At 38.2% G+C, this 18,399-nt stretch overlaps 1 protein-coding gene across 1 annotated transcript; it reads right to left on the bottom strand.

Moving 5' to 3' along the window:
• Nucleotides 1–4,847: 4,847 nt before the first annotated feature.
• On the bottom strand, nucleotides 4,848–5,874 carry LOC103227145 (olfactory receptor 2F1-like). Its single transcript, XM_037991206.2, has one exon. The coding sequence runs from the start codon at nucleotides 5,852–5,854 to the stop codon at nucleotides 4,901–4,903; it is 954 nt and encodes a 317-aa protein (XP_037847134.1). The 5' UTR covers nucleotides 5,855–5,874; the 3' UTR covers nucleotides 4,848–4,900.
• Nucleotides 5,875–18,399: the final 12,525 nt, after the last annotated feature.

Below are 18,399 nucleotides of genomic sequence, written 5' to 3'. Positions count from 1 at the left end.
ATCAAAGTTCTTTGCCCATTTTAAAAATTGTGGTTTTTTTGCTATTAAATGGTTTGAGTTTTTAAATGTTATCAAATGTATAGTTTGCAAGTTAAAGAAGTTCTATTTATCGTTGCCTAACCCCAGATTGCTAAGTTTTTTCCCATGCTTTCTTCTAGAAGTTTTATGATTTTACTTTTACATTATTCTTCTAATCCACTAAGAGTTAGTTTTCCTATGTAGTGTATATAAAAAAAAAACCTTCCTTCCTTCCTTTCTTGATTGTTTGCTTCCTTCCTTCCTCCTTTCCTTTCTTTCCTTTTTTCCCCTTTCCCCCTTCCTTTCTCTTTCCTTCCTTCCTTCCCTTTTTCTTTCTTTATATGGGTGTCTAATTTTTCAAGCACCATGGTAGAAACGATTTTCTTTTCTCCTTTGAATTACCTTGGCATCTTTATCAAAAATCAATGGACTGAATTGGTGAATTTCATCTAGTTTTGGACTCTTGTCTATTCCATTAATCCGTATGTTTACCTCTGAAGAAGTATTTCACTGTATTGACTACTGCAGTATATTGACTGTATTGACTAAGTTTTAAAATCAGTGAGTGTGTCAAGTTTGTTCTACATTTCAAAACTATTTTGTCCACCCTCAGCTTTTTGTTTTTCATATAAATGTTAAGATCACATTGTCAAATTTTTGAAAAACTCCTGATAAGATTTTGACCAGGATTGCAATGAATTTACAGATCAAATTGGAGAGATTACCATCTTAATAAAATATTGAATCTCCCAATCCTTGAACATGACATAGGTATCTGTTAGTTCTTCTTTAATGTCCCTCATTTTGAAAACGGTTTCCACTGTATAATCTTGCACGTATTTAGCTTTCCCTTAGGTATTATTTCATGATTTTATGCTCTTTTACATGACACTTTGATCTAATTTTATTTTCTACTTGTTCATTGCTAAAAATAAAATATATTATTTATTACTGACATGTATCCTTTGCCATTGTTAAACTCCCTTATTAGGTTTTTTTAATTAAATTTTTTATTTTTTTGAAACGGAGTTTTGCTCTTGTTGCCCAGGCTGGAGTGCCTGCTGGGTTCAAGTGATTCTCCTGCCTCAGCCTCCCAAGTAGCTGGGATTACAGGCGCCCACCACCACACCCAGCTAATTTTTTGTATTTTTTTAGTAGAGACAAGGTTTTGTCATGTTAACCAGGCTGGTCTCGAACTCCTGACCTCAGGTGATCTGCTTGCTTCAGCCTCCCAAAATGCTGGAATTACAGGCGTGAGCCACCGCGCCCAGCTCCTTACTAGTTTTGATAGGGCTTTTTTGTGGCTTCTTTGAGATTTTCTATGTAGATGATTATGTCATCTGTGAGTAAAGATAGGTTGACTTTTTTTCTTTTCTGATCTTTATTCTTTCCTTTCTTTTGCTTTCCTTTTTTCAGTGACTAGAACCTAGAATATTGAAATGGCATGCTGAGAGTGAGCGTCCTTGATTGTTCCCAATCTAGGAGAGAATCATCTAATCTTTCACCATGAAGAATGATGTTAATTAATAGAATTCTGTTGATGTCTTTTTTGTATTTAGGAAATTCCCTTCTATTGCTAGATTACTTAATTTTTATCATTAATAGACATTGAATTTTGTCAAATGTTTTTGTCACCTATGGAGATGAGCATTTTAAAAAATCTGCATGCTCTTAATATAGTGAATTACATTGGCTTATTTTTTAAAAGATTTTACTTTGAAGTAATTTTAGCATTACAGAAAATTTTCAAAAATAGCACAGAAAATGTCCATTAATATTCTTATCTTATATAACTATAATGCAAATCAAAGAACAGGAAACTAACATTGTTGCAACTGATACGATTTTGTTATTAGCTAAATTACAATGCTTAATCTAATTTCATCAGTTTCCCATCCACTTCTTTGGTCTTTGTCTTTTTTTAAAATTTAAGATGCTATCCAGGATCCCACATCGTATTTACATGTTATTTCTCTTCAGTCTCCTTCCTTCTGTAGCAATTCTAGTCTTTCCTGGACTTTCATACCTTAACACTTTTGAAGAGTACTTTGCATTCCTGTGACAAAAGTAACTTGGAAATGAATAAGGACGGCATTACCACAAAGGGTCACAAAATGACTTCTGGAATATTACATATTTTGTTTGGGGTTGTCATAAACTTTCATCAAAAACTCGTAGAACCATACACTTAAAATGGTGAATCTCACTGTGTGTACAATATGCACCATTAAACTTGATTTAAGAAAGGAAAGAGAAAAAGGACAAATAATGTTATAAAAAGGATATAAGTACTAATTCAGTAGACATTCAAAAGATAATCACCAAAGTTATGAAGAGATTTATGTCAGTAAATTTAAAAACTTAAAAATAGATAAATTCCTAGTAAAACGTAATTCATTAAAAGCTGATGGAATATAAAATAGCCTGAAAAATTCTCAGAAACATTAGAGAAATGAAATACTTATTAAAAGTATTCCCACAAAGCCAGTTATATGGGTAAGTTCTATCGAATTTTTACAAGGAATTGTTTCTGTCTTACATTCTTTGGAGTGGAAGTATGTGATTGTGGAGTGGAAATGTGGTGTTCTGAGGTAGTAAGTCAGGCAATATAGGCAAGCCTATGTTTTACTTGGCAACAGATATGCCCTGACATGGAACTTTTATTCTTAAGGAAGGGATGTCTCTTTCTAGTTGGAATGAAGCCTATGATATCATATGAGCCCCGTTTTCAGTCTTCTACTGACAATGGAAAGTTAGGCCAGATGATGTCTACACTTATTTCATATCTACATTATATACGTTTATGACAATTTATCTTAAAGCAAAATTGTCATCACTCCACAGACTGCCTCCTTTTTTTGATTTCCAGATGCATGAACTATAGGATCATGTCCACTCATTTTAAAAATGAAGAAATGTCAAAAAAGTGTAAGAGATTGTTGAAAGCCACACTGTCTCTTTCCCCTTGTGTGTCTGCTTATGGCTTTTAAATTTATCACAGATTTGACTTCCACTTAATCTCTAGCAAGAGTACTTGGATAGCCCTTAGCACTTAGTGAATGGGCATAGAGAGTTATGCACTTACATAGTACTTAAATAATAGTTGACATTTAGTATTTGTGATGGCCCTTAGAAAATTGTTTCTCTGTAAATTGGAGTGTGATAAAAATTTATTTTAAAGACTATTTCTGGTTGTATAATAAGTATCAGTAATTTTAAAGCACATAAAATACCAAGCAGGTTAAATGTTTTGTAGCCTTTCATGTTATCTTCTGATAATGGTTTCCTTATATTTGGAATGGGAATAATAATGCCAGCTCTCCCTATCTTACTACATAAAGGATAAAGAAACAAGGCTATAATGTTTATTGAGTATAAATATACCTTCTGGATTATGTGTCCCCCTCCCCATACTTGTGTTGAAGTCCTAATCCCTAGTACCTCAGAATGTGACTGTATTTGCAAATAAGGTCTTTAAAGAGGTAATTAAGCTAAAATGAGATTATTGGAATAGACACTGATCCAGCACGAGAGGTGTCCTTATAAGAGGGGGAGGTTACGACACAGACACACACAGAGGGATGACACCTACAAGGCAAGGAGCAAGCCCTCACAAGAAATCAACCTTGCCAACGCCTGTATGGCAGACTTCTAACCTTTAGAGCAGTGAGAAAATACCTTTCTGTTATTTGAGCCACCTATGCTATGGTACTTTGCTATGGCACTTCTTACAGTAAATTAATAAAACAGAAGAAATGAGATGACAGACAAAAATGCACTTTAGCAATTAAAGCTATTCAAATTTAAAGTTATATTATACAAATTAACAATAATAAAAGTAATGTTGATACCCATGTCTCTATGTGCTGATTTTGCTCTTAATTTTTTTTTAAATTTTTACAGTTACAGGTTTTTATTTTTAGGAATAGAACTCAAAATAAAAAGAATATATTTTTCAAAAAAAAAAAAATAACGGTGAACTCTTTACAGTAACCTCATCTGCTGTATTTGTCTTCTTTGGAAAACAAGAGTCACTAACTGTAGAGCACCATAGCTGCATGGAGGTGTTTCTCACTTCATCCTGTTCCACTTTGCAAAGAAAGTAAAAGATCTCTGAAGGGTAGGTGGTTTAGGAAGCCCTGGAAGTAAAAGATTCTCCTATAAGATCTCTATTTGCCTACTGTTCGTAATAATAACATTTTTAGAAGCAGCGTGGGACAATGGTTCTGAATGTAGACTCTAGATCCAGACAGCCTGAGTTTCAACTAAGAAAAGTGGTCAGGCACCGTGGCTCACGCAGCTACTGAGGCTCAGCTTTTCCTTGGCCAATATTGTCATTGTGTACAAACAACCTTTGGTTATATTGTGATCAGAGTGAAACAAGATCTTTAATTGATGTTTCTCTATGAATCACAAATATAATGCATGTGGCTACTTACATCACATATTATTGTGAGCAAACTTTCAATTGTGAAAATGCATTTGACCAAAAATATAACCTTTCTGAAATATGGAAAAATAACCAGTTATTCAGTGTAAGATCTAGGAATAGGTCCATGATTACAAACAATGTAACAAACCCAACAGTACAATAATATGGTACAGTGTCTTCCAATTACTATCAAGACAAAGAAATGAAGACTAAATAAGTGTGGCAGGTCTAAGGGGGCAGTGCCATACTCCACTTTTCATGCTGCTATGACATAAAAATACCCCACATCTCACTCCCCAACTCAACAATTCAGCCTCCCACATAACATCCACAGTACATGCTACGTCATCCCCTTCCTGGTTGCCAGGGCAACGTAGTTTATGCCTGTCAGATCTAAGTTGGGTAGAGAACACTGAGGCAAAGCTGTTTTCTCTAAGTCATCTTGACGAGTCAAGTTGCCAGCTTTGATGTTAACCCAGAGAATTTCCATAATAGTTTCTTCCAGGCCCCCTTCACCTCTTTATTTCTTAGACTGTAAATCATAGGGTTCAGCATTGGTGTCAAAATGGCATAAAAGAGAGAGATCAACTTCTCCTGAAGGACAGAGGGACTGGAGTGGGGATGGATGTAAGTGAAAATGGCCATGCCATAGCACAGGGCAACCACTGTGAGGTGAGAGGCACACGTGTGAAAGGCTTTCCTCCTTCCTTCTCTGGACTGGATCTTTAAGATGGTGGAGATGATCTGGATGTAGGACAAAAGAACCAGACATAAGGGTGTCATCAGAAGAACAATGCTGGACACCATGATGGTGACCTCGTTGGAGGAGGTGTCCACACAAGCCAGCCTGATCACAGCTAGAATTTCACAGAATATATGATCAATAAACTTGTTAGTGCACATGGGCAGCTGAAAGGTGATGGTGGTATGCATGAGAGAGTTAATGGAGCCACTGACCCAGGATGTGATGGCCAACTTAGCACACAGCGCTCCATGCATGATGGCCGAGTATCGCAGGGGGTCACACACAGCCACATAGCGGTCATAGGCCATCACTGCCAGGAGAACAAACTCAATCCCACCCAAGGCCAGGGAGAAAAATAATTGGGCTGCACAGCTCTGCAACGAGATGGCTTTATGTTCTGCAAGAAAATGTGCCAGCAGCTGAGGGACGATGCTTGTGGCATAGGAGACATCGACAAGGGAGAGGTTGGTGAGAAAGAAATACATGGGAGTGTGGAGTCGGCTGTCCAGTCTGATCAGAAGAACAATGAGACAGTTCCCCAGCATGGTCACCATGTACATGACCAAGAATAGGACAAAGAGGGAGACCTGAGCATCCCAGTCACTGGAAAGGCCGAGGAGAATAAATTCACTCGCCCAAGTCTGGTTATCTGTTCCCATTAAAATATTCAAGGTTTATTAATCTGTGGAGAGAGTCAGAAAAAAACAGAAGCTGTTGAGTAACCATAATAATAACTTTTTTTCTTTTTTTATTATACTTTATATTCTGGGATACATGTGCAGAATTCAAGTTTGTTGCATAGGTATACACGTGCCATAGTGGTTTGCTGCACCCAACAACCCGTCATCTACATTAGCTATTTCTCCTAATGCTATCCCTCTCCTAGCCCCTCACCCCTCGACAGGCCCTGGTATGTGATGTTCCCTTCCCTGTGTCCATGTGCTCTCATTGTTCAACTCCCACGTATTAGTGAGAACTTGTGGTGTTTGGTTTTCTGTTCCTGTGTTAGTTTGCTGAGAATGATGGTTTCCAGCTTTATCCATTGTCCCTGCAAAGAACATGAACTCATTTTTTTTTAAATAGCTGAATAATATTCCATGGTGTATATATGCCACATTTTCTTTATCCAGTAAATCATTGATGGGCATTTGGGTTGGTTCCAAGTCTTTGCTATTGTGAATAGTGCTGCAATAAACATATGTGTGCATGTGTCTTTATAGTAGAATGATTTCTAATCCTTTGGGTATATACCCAGTAATGGGATTGCTGGGTCAAATGGTACTTCCAGTTCTAGATCCTTGAGGAATTAACTCAAGATGGATTAAAGACTTAAATGTAAGACCTAAAACCGTAAACACTCTAGAAGAAAACCTAGGCAATACCATTCAGGACATAGGCATGGGCAAAGACTTCATGACTAAAACACCAAAAGCAATGGCAACAAAAGCCAAAATTGACAAATGGGATCTAATTAAACTAAAGAACTTCTGCACAGCAAAAGAAACTAGCATCAGCGTGAACACGCAACCTACAGAATGGGAGAAAATTTTTGCAATCTATCCATCTGACAAAGGGCTAATATCCAGAATCCACAAAGAACTTAAACACATTTACGAGAGAAAAAAACAAGCCCATCATGAATAACTTTTTAAGAATACATATGTATATGACCCACCAGTGCTAGCCTCAGTCTTTAGATTATTCATGAAGCTAAGCTAACAACCTGGGTTCCAACGGCATTATATCTACTCGGCTTCAGAGAGACAGGCCAGTCCCTAAATAAGGACATGATTTGTCTCAGGGACGTCAGTGAAAGCCTGGAGATAATGTAGTACAGTTTTAGGATTTCTACATTTTTACCATCTTACCTTGATTCCAGTGCAAGAAAAACATGGTAATGGACAATTGTCTGAAAAATGATAAACAGCAAAGACAGACAATTGGAAAGTATCTCAAATACATGGACTAGACTCAGCTTGATGAAATATATGTATCATTTACCAAAGAAAACATTGGGAAGAGGCAAGGGTCTTGTGGAAAGAGCCTGGAGTCAGAGAACCTAGGTTTTATCTAGCAGGTAGGTGGTTTTTGTTTAGTGACAAGTTTCATAGCTAAGACAGATTACTATTAAATGACTCATGGTTACATTTAAGGTCAAACTTAGATAGGTTATAGGAAAGTACTTGGTGTACACTAATTGGTAGTACTACTATAGTACTATGGGTGTTCGCAGTAAGATGACTTCTGCCTTGGGGTAAAGTAGAAAATGTGTTTACTGTCACATACCCTCCACAAAATCAAATATAAATTGATAGCAACCTCTGATAGATCTGAAGGCTTGGATGCTTTGAGGATTCACTGGCCTTTTTGATAGGCTTTGGTTTCTTCAATCATTAGTGGGATAAAGGAGGACATTGTGATGGCATCTTGTTCTTTGTTTTTTCTCTTTTCAACTTGCTACTGTTAAGAATCTATCCTTTAAATACGGGTTTAAAAGAAAGCGAACAAAAAGATGAATGCTTAGACATTTTAGACACAAGGGATGTAGCCAAAGCAGGTGTTTAAAGACCCTTCTTCCCTGTCTTCAGGGAAGATGTGTTTTGGAATGGAGATTCCTTGATGTTTTCTTTTGCAAATGCTTTTTCAGTAAAACTAATGTGCTACGTCATCAATTGTGAACCTTAAACAGAAACAGGTTACATTTGAAAAAGTTTTAGAACTGACTCCTTCTTATTTCATGTCCACCTATTCACTGACTTTTCTTTTATTGCAGTGTACACAGTAAGGGAAACTAGGAGAGAAAGGAGGCAGGGGGCATTGAGGGCAGAAGCAGGGCAAACTAGAATGTCTTAGCTACACGAGAAAGACTGTCAATGCTGCAAGTCGATAAAGTATTAAACAAAATATGTAGTTCCAGAAATGCTCGTCTCCTTCATGGTTCAGAGTCACATTTATTTTTTCTAAACTCTCCCATAATGTTCTCCTCAAAAGTTTCTTCCGCCTCCAACACTTCCGCCTTTACTGCTCTGTCCTGATGCTCCCACCAGTACCCCTCAGGGTGCTTTTCTTCAATCCTGACCGGCCTGAGAATACATCTGATTGCCTCAGAGAAGACATTCTAATTAAATTCTACAACCTCAAGTATATATTTTACTTAAAAACAACTGCCAACCCTTGTTGAATAAATAGAAGATGTGCACCAGAAGTAGACATTTTTTCCACTAATTAGGCAAATATCTTGCAGTTTTCATATCTTGCAGATGCTTATCTTGCAGATGCTGATTTCAGGATGAATATCACCCTTCCCTGTTCTCGAAGCGTTTGCTCATCAGTGGGGAAAAAGACACAGACACAGTGATTGTCACCAGATCATTTTCTCCTCTGCCGAACGGGAGACCCTGTGAGCCCATGGCTCACTGTGCTCCTCTCAGCCACCCTACACGTCTCTCCACTATAGTCCTTGTCACATTACAAATGAGTGACAGTGTCTCATCTCAGAGAAAATGTGAACTTCAGAGTCTAACAGCTTCTGTTGTGGACCCACATCTGTTCTGCTTCCTGAGACTTGGAGTAAGATACTTAGCATCTCTGAGCCTCATATTCTTCATGTGTTAAATGTGCCTAATATTGGCCAGCTGAAAGATCCTGGGTGAAATTAAAGGAGTTGGAGGACTAAAGTTCCTACAGGAGTGCTGGAACAGGCAGGTGTCCGTTATTTACTGATGATCCTTAGTCTTGATTTCATGCTCTCTCTTTCAGAATCTTCTTTAACCATTTACTCCTCCTCTCTACCATCCTCACGTTCCTCTTGCTCCTAAGCAACTCCTTCTCCTTCATTATAAAAGAAAATATACAGAAAATATTTAGAAGCTTTAGTGTATAGATAGCATTCTAAATCCCCCTTCATTTCACATCCCTAATGACTAGAATCCATTTTCTGGATTTATTTCCTGATATTCATCCCTTAGCCAGTGGAAATTTCTACCCTCACTAATCTATAGAATTTGAATTTTTTTTTTTTTTTTTTTTTTGTGACGGAGTTTCACTCTGTCACCCAGGCTGGAGTGCAGTGGAGCAATCTCGGCTCACCGCAACCTCTGCCTCCCAGGTTCAAGCGATTCTCCTGTCTCAGCCTCCCGAGTAGCTGGGATTACAGGAGCCCACCACTACGCCTGGCTAATTTTTGGTATTTTTCGTAGAGATGGGGTTTTGCCATGTTGGCCAGGCTGGTCTCCCCTGACCTCAGGTGATCTGCCTACCTCAGCATCCCAAAGTGCTGGGATTACAGGTGTGAGCCACTGTGCCCGGCCGAATTTGAAAACTTAAAGGTTACTGATAACCTGTCATCAGCAATTCCGGAGAATTTTATTCTATTTGCATTCTTCACTCAGCTTTTAACAATGTTACCTATTTGTTCCTTCAGAGTCACAACTCTGTGGTGCACTTCTGTCCTGATCTTCCTCCAGTCGATTTGCCTTGTGAGCATTCTTAACCTTCTTAGTCCTCCTGCTCCATTCTATGAGCATTTGCTAAGGTTCTGTGCTCAGAAGTTGGACTCTACTTCTAAAGTTTTTCTTGGAAGGCTTGTTATTTCTAGCTACAATAATTAATATCAGCTCTATATGGCTCACTCTCAGTTTCACATTTACCTTCTAGATTTCCCTCCAAAACTCCAAATGCATTCTGCGAAAGCTGAAAGAATGTTTCCTAAATGTCTCACAAATGCCTGTACTCCCCTATCCACAAATGAAATTCCACCCTGTCCTCTTTATTTCTATCAACAGAATTAGATTTGTCCCACTCTTCCAATGAACCATCTTCTATTTTTCCCTCCTCCTCCCCATGAGTAAATCCTCTTCCTTTATATCTTCTATTGTTTATCATTCATCTTCCTCTTAATCTTCATCTACATTTCCCTTTGCCCTCATCATTCCCATTTTATAGAGTATAAGACCTTTCTTGCAAATTTCAATGATGTAATCTCCACTCACTCCAAGCATTCTACCTTCTACTTCCAAATTAATCATACAAAGTATGAATTTATTACTTTACTTTTATGTACAAACATTTCTATGATGTCTGTGTTGAAAAAATTAATTTATCCTTGGCTGAAATGTTTCCATGCCATTCATAATCCAGTCCTGTCCGACATCTAGCTTTCATTTTATTAATTGTGACATCTAGTGAAGTGTTTTATTAAAATAGGCTGCTAATACTTGAATAATTTTTATTGATGTATTAACTGAATACTCTTAACATATAAGGTGACTATTTCCAAGGCTATTGCCTTGGTTTTAAAAATTAATATTTAAGTATACCTTTTGTCTATACTCATGGAGTTCCTCTAGGAATTCATGATAGATAAAGAAAAAAGAAATACAATGTGTGTTTGAAAACCAAATTAAGGAGGAAAATGTGTTGTTCAGATCATTTTACCACATGTGTAGTTAATACCATTTTCATATTGCTTTGATCTCAGCTTCCAGCTAAATGGAACTGGATCTATATTCTCCCTTCAAGGTGAAGAGTAAACTAGGTGCCAGATAAGTGCTCTGTGTCTAACCACACATGTCACAAAGCAGATATTGGCCTTTTCAGTCCTAAATAATTTGTAGTTCTATAACTCTCCCTAAACCTGTGGTTTTCATTGAAGGCAAATAACCTAGGGACAATTTTGAGAATATTTGCTCCATTTGTCTATACATTAAGACAACAACAACCTCTTTCTACAGGTTTAAGTTTGCAGCTACTGTTCAAAAGCAGTGTTAAACAATGAGCACAGCTAACAGTCCTATTCAGCTTCTCCTCATGTACAAGGGTGACCTGTGCTCTCTTCTCAGTATTTGTCCAACTCCAACTACTTTACCTATTTGCCAGTACCTAATGCTCCTTTAAAAAACAATGAAATTCTATTTTATCTTCATTGGGTTATGCTATCCTCATACTCAACAAACCTAAAGTTACACCTCTCGCTATATATATATATTTTATTATACTTTAAGTTCTAGGGTACATGTGCACAATGTGCAGGTTTGTTACATATGTATACATGTGCCATGTTGGTGTGCTGCGCCCATTAACTCATATGTTGTGAGATTTCTTTGTCTATTGAGAAATAAACAATCCATGCTGCCTGCTCAGAACATGATATTGAAGAGTAACATACCCTGTAATTCATCTTCTTAGACATGAGCACCAAGAAGGAAGGACTTCCTCTTGCCTGTGTTCTATGAATGGTGAGGAAGTTGGGGTAATTACTGTGCCCATAATAATTAGAACACAATATATGATATAATATCATATGTGTAATCGAAATATTCCACTAAAATTATGTCTTTAAAGCAATGTCTGTCACTAATCTCTGAAAGTTATTACATTTATGTAAAGCACTGCCCCCTTGGTGACATGTTTAGGGATGAAATAATACTAAATTAAAGGTTTATAATATGAAGTACCTGAACTTAGTGTGAACTAGTATCTCGAGCTGCACTGATTCTTTACGATACGTCATATATGAGTAGAAACTAGAGCCGAAGCTATGAATGCTACTGAAATTGCAAGAAAAGTCAAAGTTCAGGCAAATTAGTTCAGTCACTGTGCAAAGTCAGTCAGAGATTTCTGAAAGGAAACAGAGCTACCATTCGAGCCAGTAATCCTATTACTGGATATATACGCAAAGGAATCTGAATTGTTCCTTTCACATCAAAGTCACAAGCACATGTATGTTCATCACAGCACTGTTCACAACAACAAAGATGTGAAGTCAACCTACATGCCCATCAATGGTGAACCGGAAAAAGAAAATGTGGTACATATACACCATGGAAAACAATGCAGCCACTAAAAAAAAAAATGAAATCATGTTCTCTGCAACAACATGGATGCGGCTGGAGGCTATTAACCTAAGCAAATTAATACAGGAACAGAAAACCAAATACCACATGTTCTTCACTTATAAGTGGGAGGGCTTACTTGAGGGTAGAGAGCGGTGGGGGGAGGATGAGGGTGGAGAACGGGAGGGCGGCGAGGGTCAAAAAACTACCTGGCGGGTACTATGTTCACTATATGGATGACGACACCAATTGTACACCAAACCTCACTAACACACAATTTACCCATGTAACAAATCTGCACATGTACCCTCAGACCTAAAATAGAAGTTGAAAAAGAAAAGAGTAGTGTACTTTAACTGACAGCAAAGATCAAATTACTTACGTGGGGCCCCAGTTTAAAGTACCTCCATGAGCCCTCCTCTCCCTTTATCCAGCAATTATTAGTTACAGCAAGTGTCAGAACTGGAATGTTTTTCTGTCTATGAAAAAGAAATGGAGACAAAAAGTATTCCGATTCCTTACATAACTCTTTGCGTGACACAATGTATCTAATTTTAAAAATTTTTAATCAATCTCTTTTTAAAAAATAAAGCAAACCTATTTATTGATTTCATGAAACTGCTATATTTCCATTATTATAAAAGTTGAGTCTAAATTATAACAAAGGTTATTTTTCAACCTATTCTATCTTAATAAATTCACCCCCTACTCTTTTTCGTATTGTTTTGATCGACTACAACCTTATAGCATCTTTACTTGAAAATATGTGTCATTCAAACAAGATTATGAGTGAAAAATTCACAGAACCATGCTAGCAGATGTTCAAACCTGGACTAGCCTTTACCTGGATAGGGTAGATAAAGTTGGGAATTAGATGTTCCTGCCTTCCTTTCTCTGAATTTATGTTCTAACCCCTCATCTATGAGACAAAAAGCTCCATGCCAGTCTCTGTAGCTCTCTACATTCAGTCCTGCCTTCCAGAGATGTAGCCCCTGTTCCAAAATTGCCTTTTCCTCTACCCTTCTAAAAAGGAACGTCAGGAAAGGCAAGATCTTAAGTGAAGTTAAACTTGTTACTCATAGTAAATTCTTAGGCAGTGATGTATGTTAATATTTAATGTAAACATCTGGTATTTTGAAATTATAGAATCATTCTGCCAACTAGTCTGCTAGAATTTTCTCTAACCCTGAAGAGTTGATCTCTGAGATGGGGGTCCCATCCATGCCCAGCTCTGTACAGCTCTGCAGAATGCTGAGAAGAAAGGGTACAGCCCCAGGCAACAATGACTTCCCACCTAAAGTTCCCTTTCAGCCTTTTACCACATCCTACCCCTATTGCTGCTCTAATAGAAATAAGATGGAGGAACTTTGAGCATTTGTTCAAGAAAAAGACGAGAAACTGTACCCATAGTCAAAATCAACCAGACACTGACAGAACTTTTCATTATGTTGGTGCCACACAGATAGGATCATAATTTGTCATTTTGGAAATGTCTTCACATGCTGCTTTTCACTTTTTTTTTTCCATCTTTAATTGCATTGAAATCCCAGTGATGCTTTAAAGACTAACACTCAAAAATGCTCGATTTACTTTTACAAGGAAGTATCCAGGACTTGACCCTTAGGTACCTTTTCCTTTTGTAGCAAGCAGTGCACATTTGATTATCCTACCCCACCCAGTGAGTATATTATACACTTAAACTACCTAAGACAGTGTTTCACTTTGAAGCCTGATTGCTTCAGCACGTTATATTCTTTCTTTACCCCCACAATAGAAAGAGCAAAGTACTGATTTGGAATGACTCAGGAGGTATGCACACTCTAAGAGAACTCCTCAGTGCCTCATTCTCCAGAAATTCTCCAGAAATAACCCAGAATCATAATCCCTTCCACTCTCCTTGTCAATTCAAATGGAGTATGGGTCGGATACAATCTTGGATAAGGCTTGAATCCAATCACAAACATAGTCAGGCATAGTGAGGCTTCCCCATGTCATAGAGATGATGCCGTACATCATTACATATATGATGCCCCACTGCTAGGGAGTAAAAGACCAAAAGGTTTTCTCCTGGGAAAATTTGTTTGTGCATCATCTTTTGTAAAACTTTTTGAGTCTTCGTCATATGTGGCCTCCTTTTGGAGCTCTCTGCAACCTCAGCTGATGCAGAGTTCTGAACACAGAAGCAGAGCACATGAAGATAAGATGCACAACTTAACAGCTATTTCTCTTTCATGCTGGTCTAAATAAACAAGAAGCTTACCTTTACACACTGGAGCTCTCAGTGGAAATGGCATTTTTGTTTAGCGAAAGATTCATCTGACCTGTTGTAGAACACTTGGTTTTGATATACACAAAATACATCCATCTTGGAGAGGAGTATTTTCATCATCCTAGCACTGGGGAATGGAGAACCCAGTGCCACTGGGTAGACAGTGTCCCCAAGATGGTTTTATATCCTGAGAAGAAAATTTGCTTTTCTTCTTTGGGGTCTTGTTATCTACTTCCTGTCTTGATTTGGTTGTCTGACTTTTCACATAATCTGAATCCAATTACTGAGACCTAGTTTCTGAAACATACAATTCTGAAGTTCACCCTAGAGACATAATTTATCATGGTCTCATTCTGTTTATGCTACACCTTCTCTAGAGCTCTTGTCCCTCATATCTCAGAATATTCTTTTCCAGTGTAGTTTCCTCACTCTAGCAAGTTTCCATAGTGCAATCCCTAAGCTCATTTGAGAGATGCTGAATGACAGTCAGGAGACCTCAACTGCGGGCCCAGTTTGCATTCTAAGAGCCTTTTAACTTTGAACAATTCATTTAATTATCTTACATTTCATTTTTGTTTCTATTGAAAAGAAAATCAGGCTGGGCATGGTGGTTCATGCTTGTAATCCCAGCACTGTGAGAGACTGAGGCTGGAGGATTGCTTGAGGCCAAGTGTTCAAAATCAGTCTGGGCAACATAGTGAGACCCCATCTCTACAAAAAAAAAAAAAAAAAGAAAAAGTTTTTTAGTTAACTGGCCCTAGTGGCACATACCTGTAGTCCTAGCCACTCAGGAGGCTGAAGCTGGAGTCCAGGAGCTCAAAGTTAAGTTAGCTATGATTGTGCTACTGCTCTCCAGCCTGGGCAACAGAGAGAGACTCTGTCTTTAAAAAAATTAGAAGAAGAAGAAAGAAAGAAAAGAAAGTCAAAACATTTAGTATATACACTCTTAGGAGAATAATTGAGATGAGAGACTTTAAAATAATTGGCAATTTTTATTTTCTGGAAAGGTAATATACCCCTACTAAATGTTCATGAAATGTTTTATTAATCTAGCCTTCTCACCTAAGCATCTTCCCCAAAAATGATGCAGAATTCATCCATGGTATCTCTGTCTTTTAGTTAATAATCATTCTCTTCTCCAGCCTCAGTTTTTACTGCTTCTTTTTTTCTCTGCTAATACTAAAGTCTGGAATTGAATAAACATACAACAAAAATGTACTTAAGCCTCTGGCCTTCAGAAAGCAAAATTACTTTCCTACATTTGTTACAATACTTAAGATGAGCAGGTTTCAGGCTGAGCGTGGTGGCTCACACCTGTAATCACAGCACTTTGGGAGGCCGAGGCTGGCAGATCACCTGAGGTCAGGTGATCTGAGCCTGGCCAACATGGTGAAACCCCGTCTCTACTAAAAAATACAAAAATTAGCCGGATGTTATGGTGGGTGCCTGTAATCCCAGCTACTCGGGAGGCTGAGGCAGTGAGAATTGCTTGAACCCAGGAGGTGGAGGTTGCAGTGAGCCAAGATCACACCACTGCACTCCAGCCTAGGTGAAACAGTGACACTCTGTCAAAAATAATAATAATAATAAAATAAATAAATAAGAGGTTTCACATTCATAGTTTGTATTTCTGATTGAAACTTCCTAACAAATCATATTGTACTATTTCTGCCCCTCTTTAAGCCTCTGTTTGTACCCACCCTCTGATGACAGCTCTGTGATGAGCTCTCAAATGTTAATCAGTGCCTGCAATGGTCATGTCTACCTCAGTCTAGGATTAAGTTGTTTTCTAAGCAAGGCTCCCCTCCAACAAAGTGGTGGACCATAAAGATTAAGTGCCCTAACCTCTTGGGAAATTACCCTGAACTAGCATACGTTTGAGGGAAACTACAGAGGAAGGTTACAGGTACTCCCAAATTGGCTCATACACACAGAAGTAATGCAGTGTGGGAATGGCTGCATTGGCAACACAGAGCTGATAGATTCCCCTCAGGAGCTTCATGCATTAGAGTGTTAATTGCTGTCACCACTCCTAATTCTCAAGGGCAGGGCCTCCATGCCACTCTTATTTTTCTTGTGAAAGACTGTTCTTCTCTATCCCTGTTTCCTGCAGAACCCCACTGAAGCCTTAAGTCACTCTAAAAAAAATTCATAAAAGCTTGCTTGGTAGGGTTTTAGGCTATTCCCCTAGAACCCAAATCTAGCTTTTATCCTTCAATGCACCGATTCCAGTGAGCAGTGAATAGGCCTATATTCACAACAGGTTAAAGGAAAAAAATAAACCCCCTCCCTTGGCTCTAGAATTCTCTTATTTCTCCTTCTGGAGACAAGAGAGTTGTGTTTTGTTCTGCTGAGATATATGCAAAGAATATAATGGGCCACTGTGAACTTTACAAGAGTCCATGGATATCCAGTGCATGTCTCATGGTACTATTTAAGTTGCAAAATAATAGCATTGAATAAAAAGATTTAAGACTTCAAATAAGATGTAGAAAAAGTGAATCTTATATTCTACTGGGAAAAAAAGAGAAAGGAAGAAAGTTATCCAAAACAATACAACAGATTAACTTTGCATGCCTCTTCAAATTTTTAATATATATGAAGAGATTTCATACAATTTTGAGATAATGCAAGCATAGTATCATTGTCTGATGTGTTCTTTATCCAGTATGCACCCTTAAATGAATCATTTCTCTATTTATTTATTCATCTACCAAGTCAAATACCGGTAATTCCTCAGCACCACCATCTACCTATCTACTTCATTTTTTAAGAGTGCTTCATAGTTGTCTATCTCGAAATTGAATGAATTCCTTCAACAAGCATTCATAAAGGCACACTAATATTTACTCTAAATTCATACCCTTGGTATTGCAAAAAAATAAACATGAATATAACAAATTACTTCCTGCTAGGAATTATGCATATAATTAGAGTTAGCTACTTCCAGAGAAGCAGTTTGTTTGGCTCGCAATTCCTTGGCCTAAAAAGCATTGTTTGCCATTGTTACAGTTTACTTAGCTTAACTTTAGCACACATTTTCTCACACTGTTAAAACTGACATTAAAAAGTAATTGAGGCCGGGCACAGTGGCTCACACCTGTAATCCCAGCGCTTTGGGAGGCCGAGGCAGGCAGATCATGAGGTGAGGAGATGGAGACCAATCTGGCTAACACGGTGAAACTCCATCTCTACTAAAAATACAAAAACTTAGTTGGGCGTGGTGGCACGCCACTGTAGTCCCAGCTACTAGGGAGGCTGAGGCAGGAGAATCACTTGAGCCCGGGAAGCAGAGGTTGCAGTGAGCCAAGATCGTGCCACTGCACTCCAGCCTGGATGGCAGAGCGAGACTCTGTCTCAAAAAAAAAAAAAAAAAAAAAAGTAATTGAAAATGTGTCATTCTGGAGATGGATGTTGGTAACACAGAAGACTGCATGGTAGTGTGGCGTGATGAGGAGAGGAGATCTGTGAACTCTCTGTACATTCTGTTAAACGTTTCTATGAATGTAAAACTGCTCAAAAAATAAAGTCTATTTAAAAAGGAAAAATGGTAATTGAGCTTGTTCTAGCTTTCACTTAGGTTGTAAAAAGCTGGAAAGAGCATTGCTTCCATCCTAAAACAGGAAAAGGTTTGATAACCTACACAACCATAACTATTCTTGAATTGATAAGAGAGCTGAGGTTGCAGGGAAACTAACAAACATGAAATCTGAGGAAATACAGGTAACCCCAGAAAGACATGGGGCGTGAGCTCTGTGTTACCTGGGCCAGAGCGTGAGAGGAAAATGAGGCCACCCTAGGTGCTAGTAAGAACTGCTTTGCCAAATTGCTGAAGGTTAAGTGTGAGGTACTGGGAGAATCAGGAACTGCAGATAAATGAGAAGTTTACATCTTTTCTCAATATTTTATTCTCAGACTTGGAGACTTGGAATGTCCTGATGAGAATGCTTGAGGGAGGGTGAAACGCCACAGAAAGCCTCCTTTAAGATGCAGGTTGTGGTAAGGGCAGCAATAGTGGCTGCAGGAAGACAGGAAGCCCACTCACTCTTATCAAGTCTGTCTCCCGCATGGGACGAAACCCGGAACCACTCACTGGAGGAAG

This window comes from Chlorocebus sabaeus, chromosome 21, assembly GCF_047675955.1.
Source record: "Chlorocebus sabaeus isolate Y175 chromosome 21, mChlSab1.0.hap1, whole genome shotgun sequence".
Classification (NCBI taxonomy): domain Eukaryota; kingdom Metazoa; phylum Chordata; class Mammalia; order Primates; family Cercopithecidae; genus Chlorocebus; species Chlorocebus sabaeus.
Note: the sequence above shows the minus strand (reverse complement) of the source record. Positions and strands in the feature narration are given on the sequence as shown.

Bases quoted from the DNA above. Each gene is read 5' to 3' on its own strand.
- LOC103227145 (XM_037991206.2), bottom strand. From the start codon at position 5,854: ATGGGAACAGATAACCAGACTTGGGCGAGTGAATTTATTCTCCTCGGC.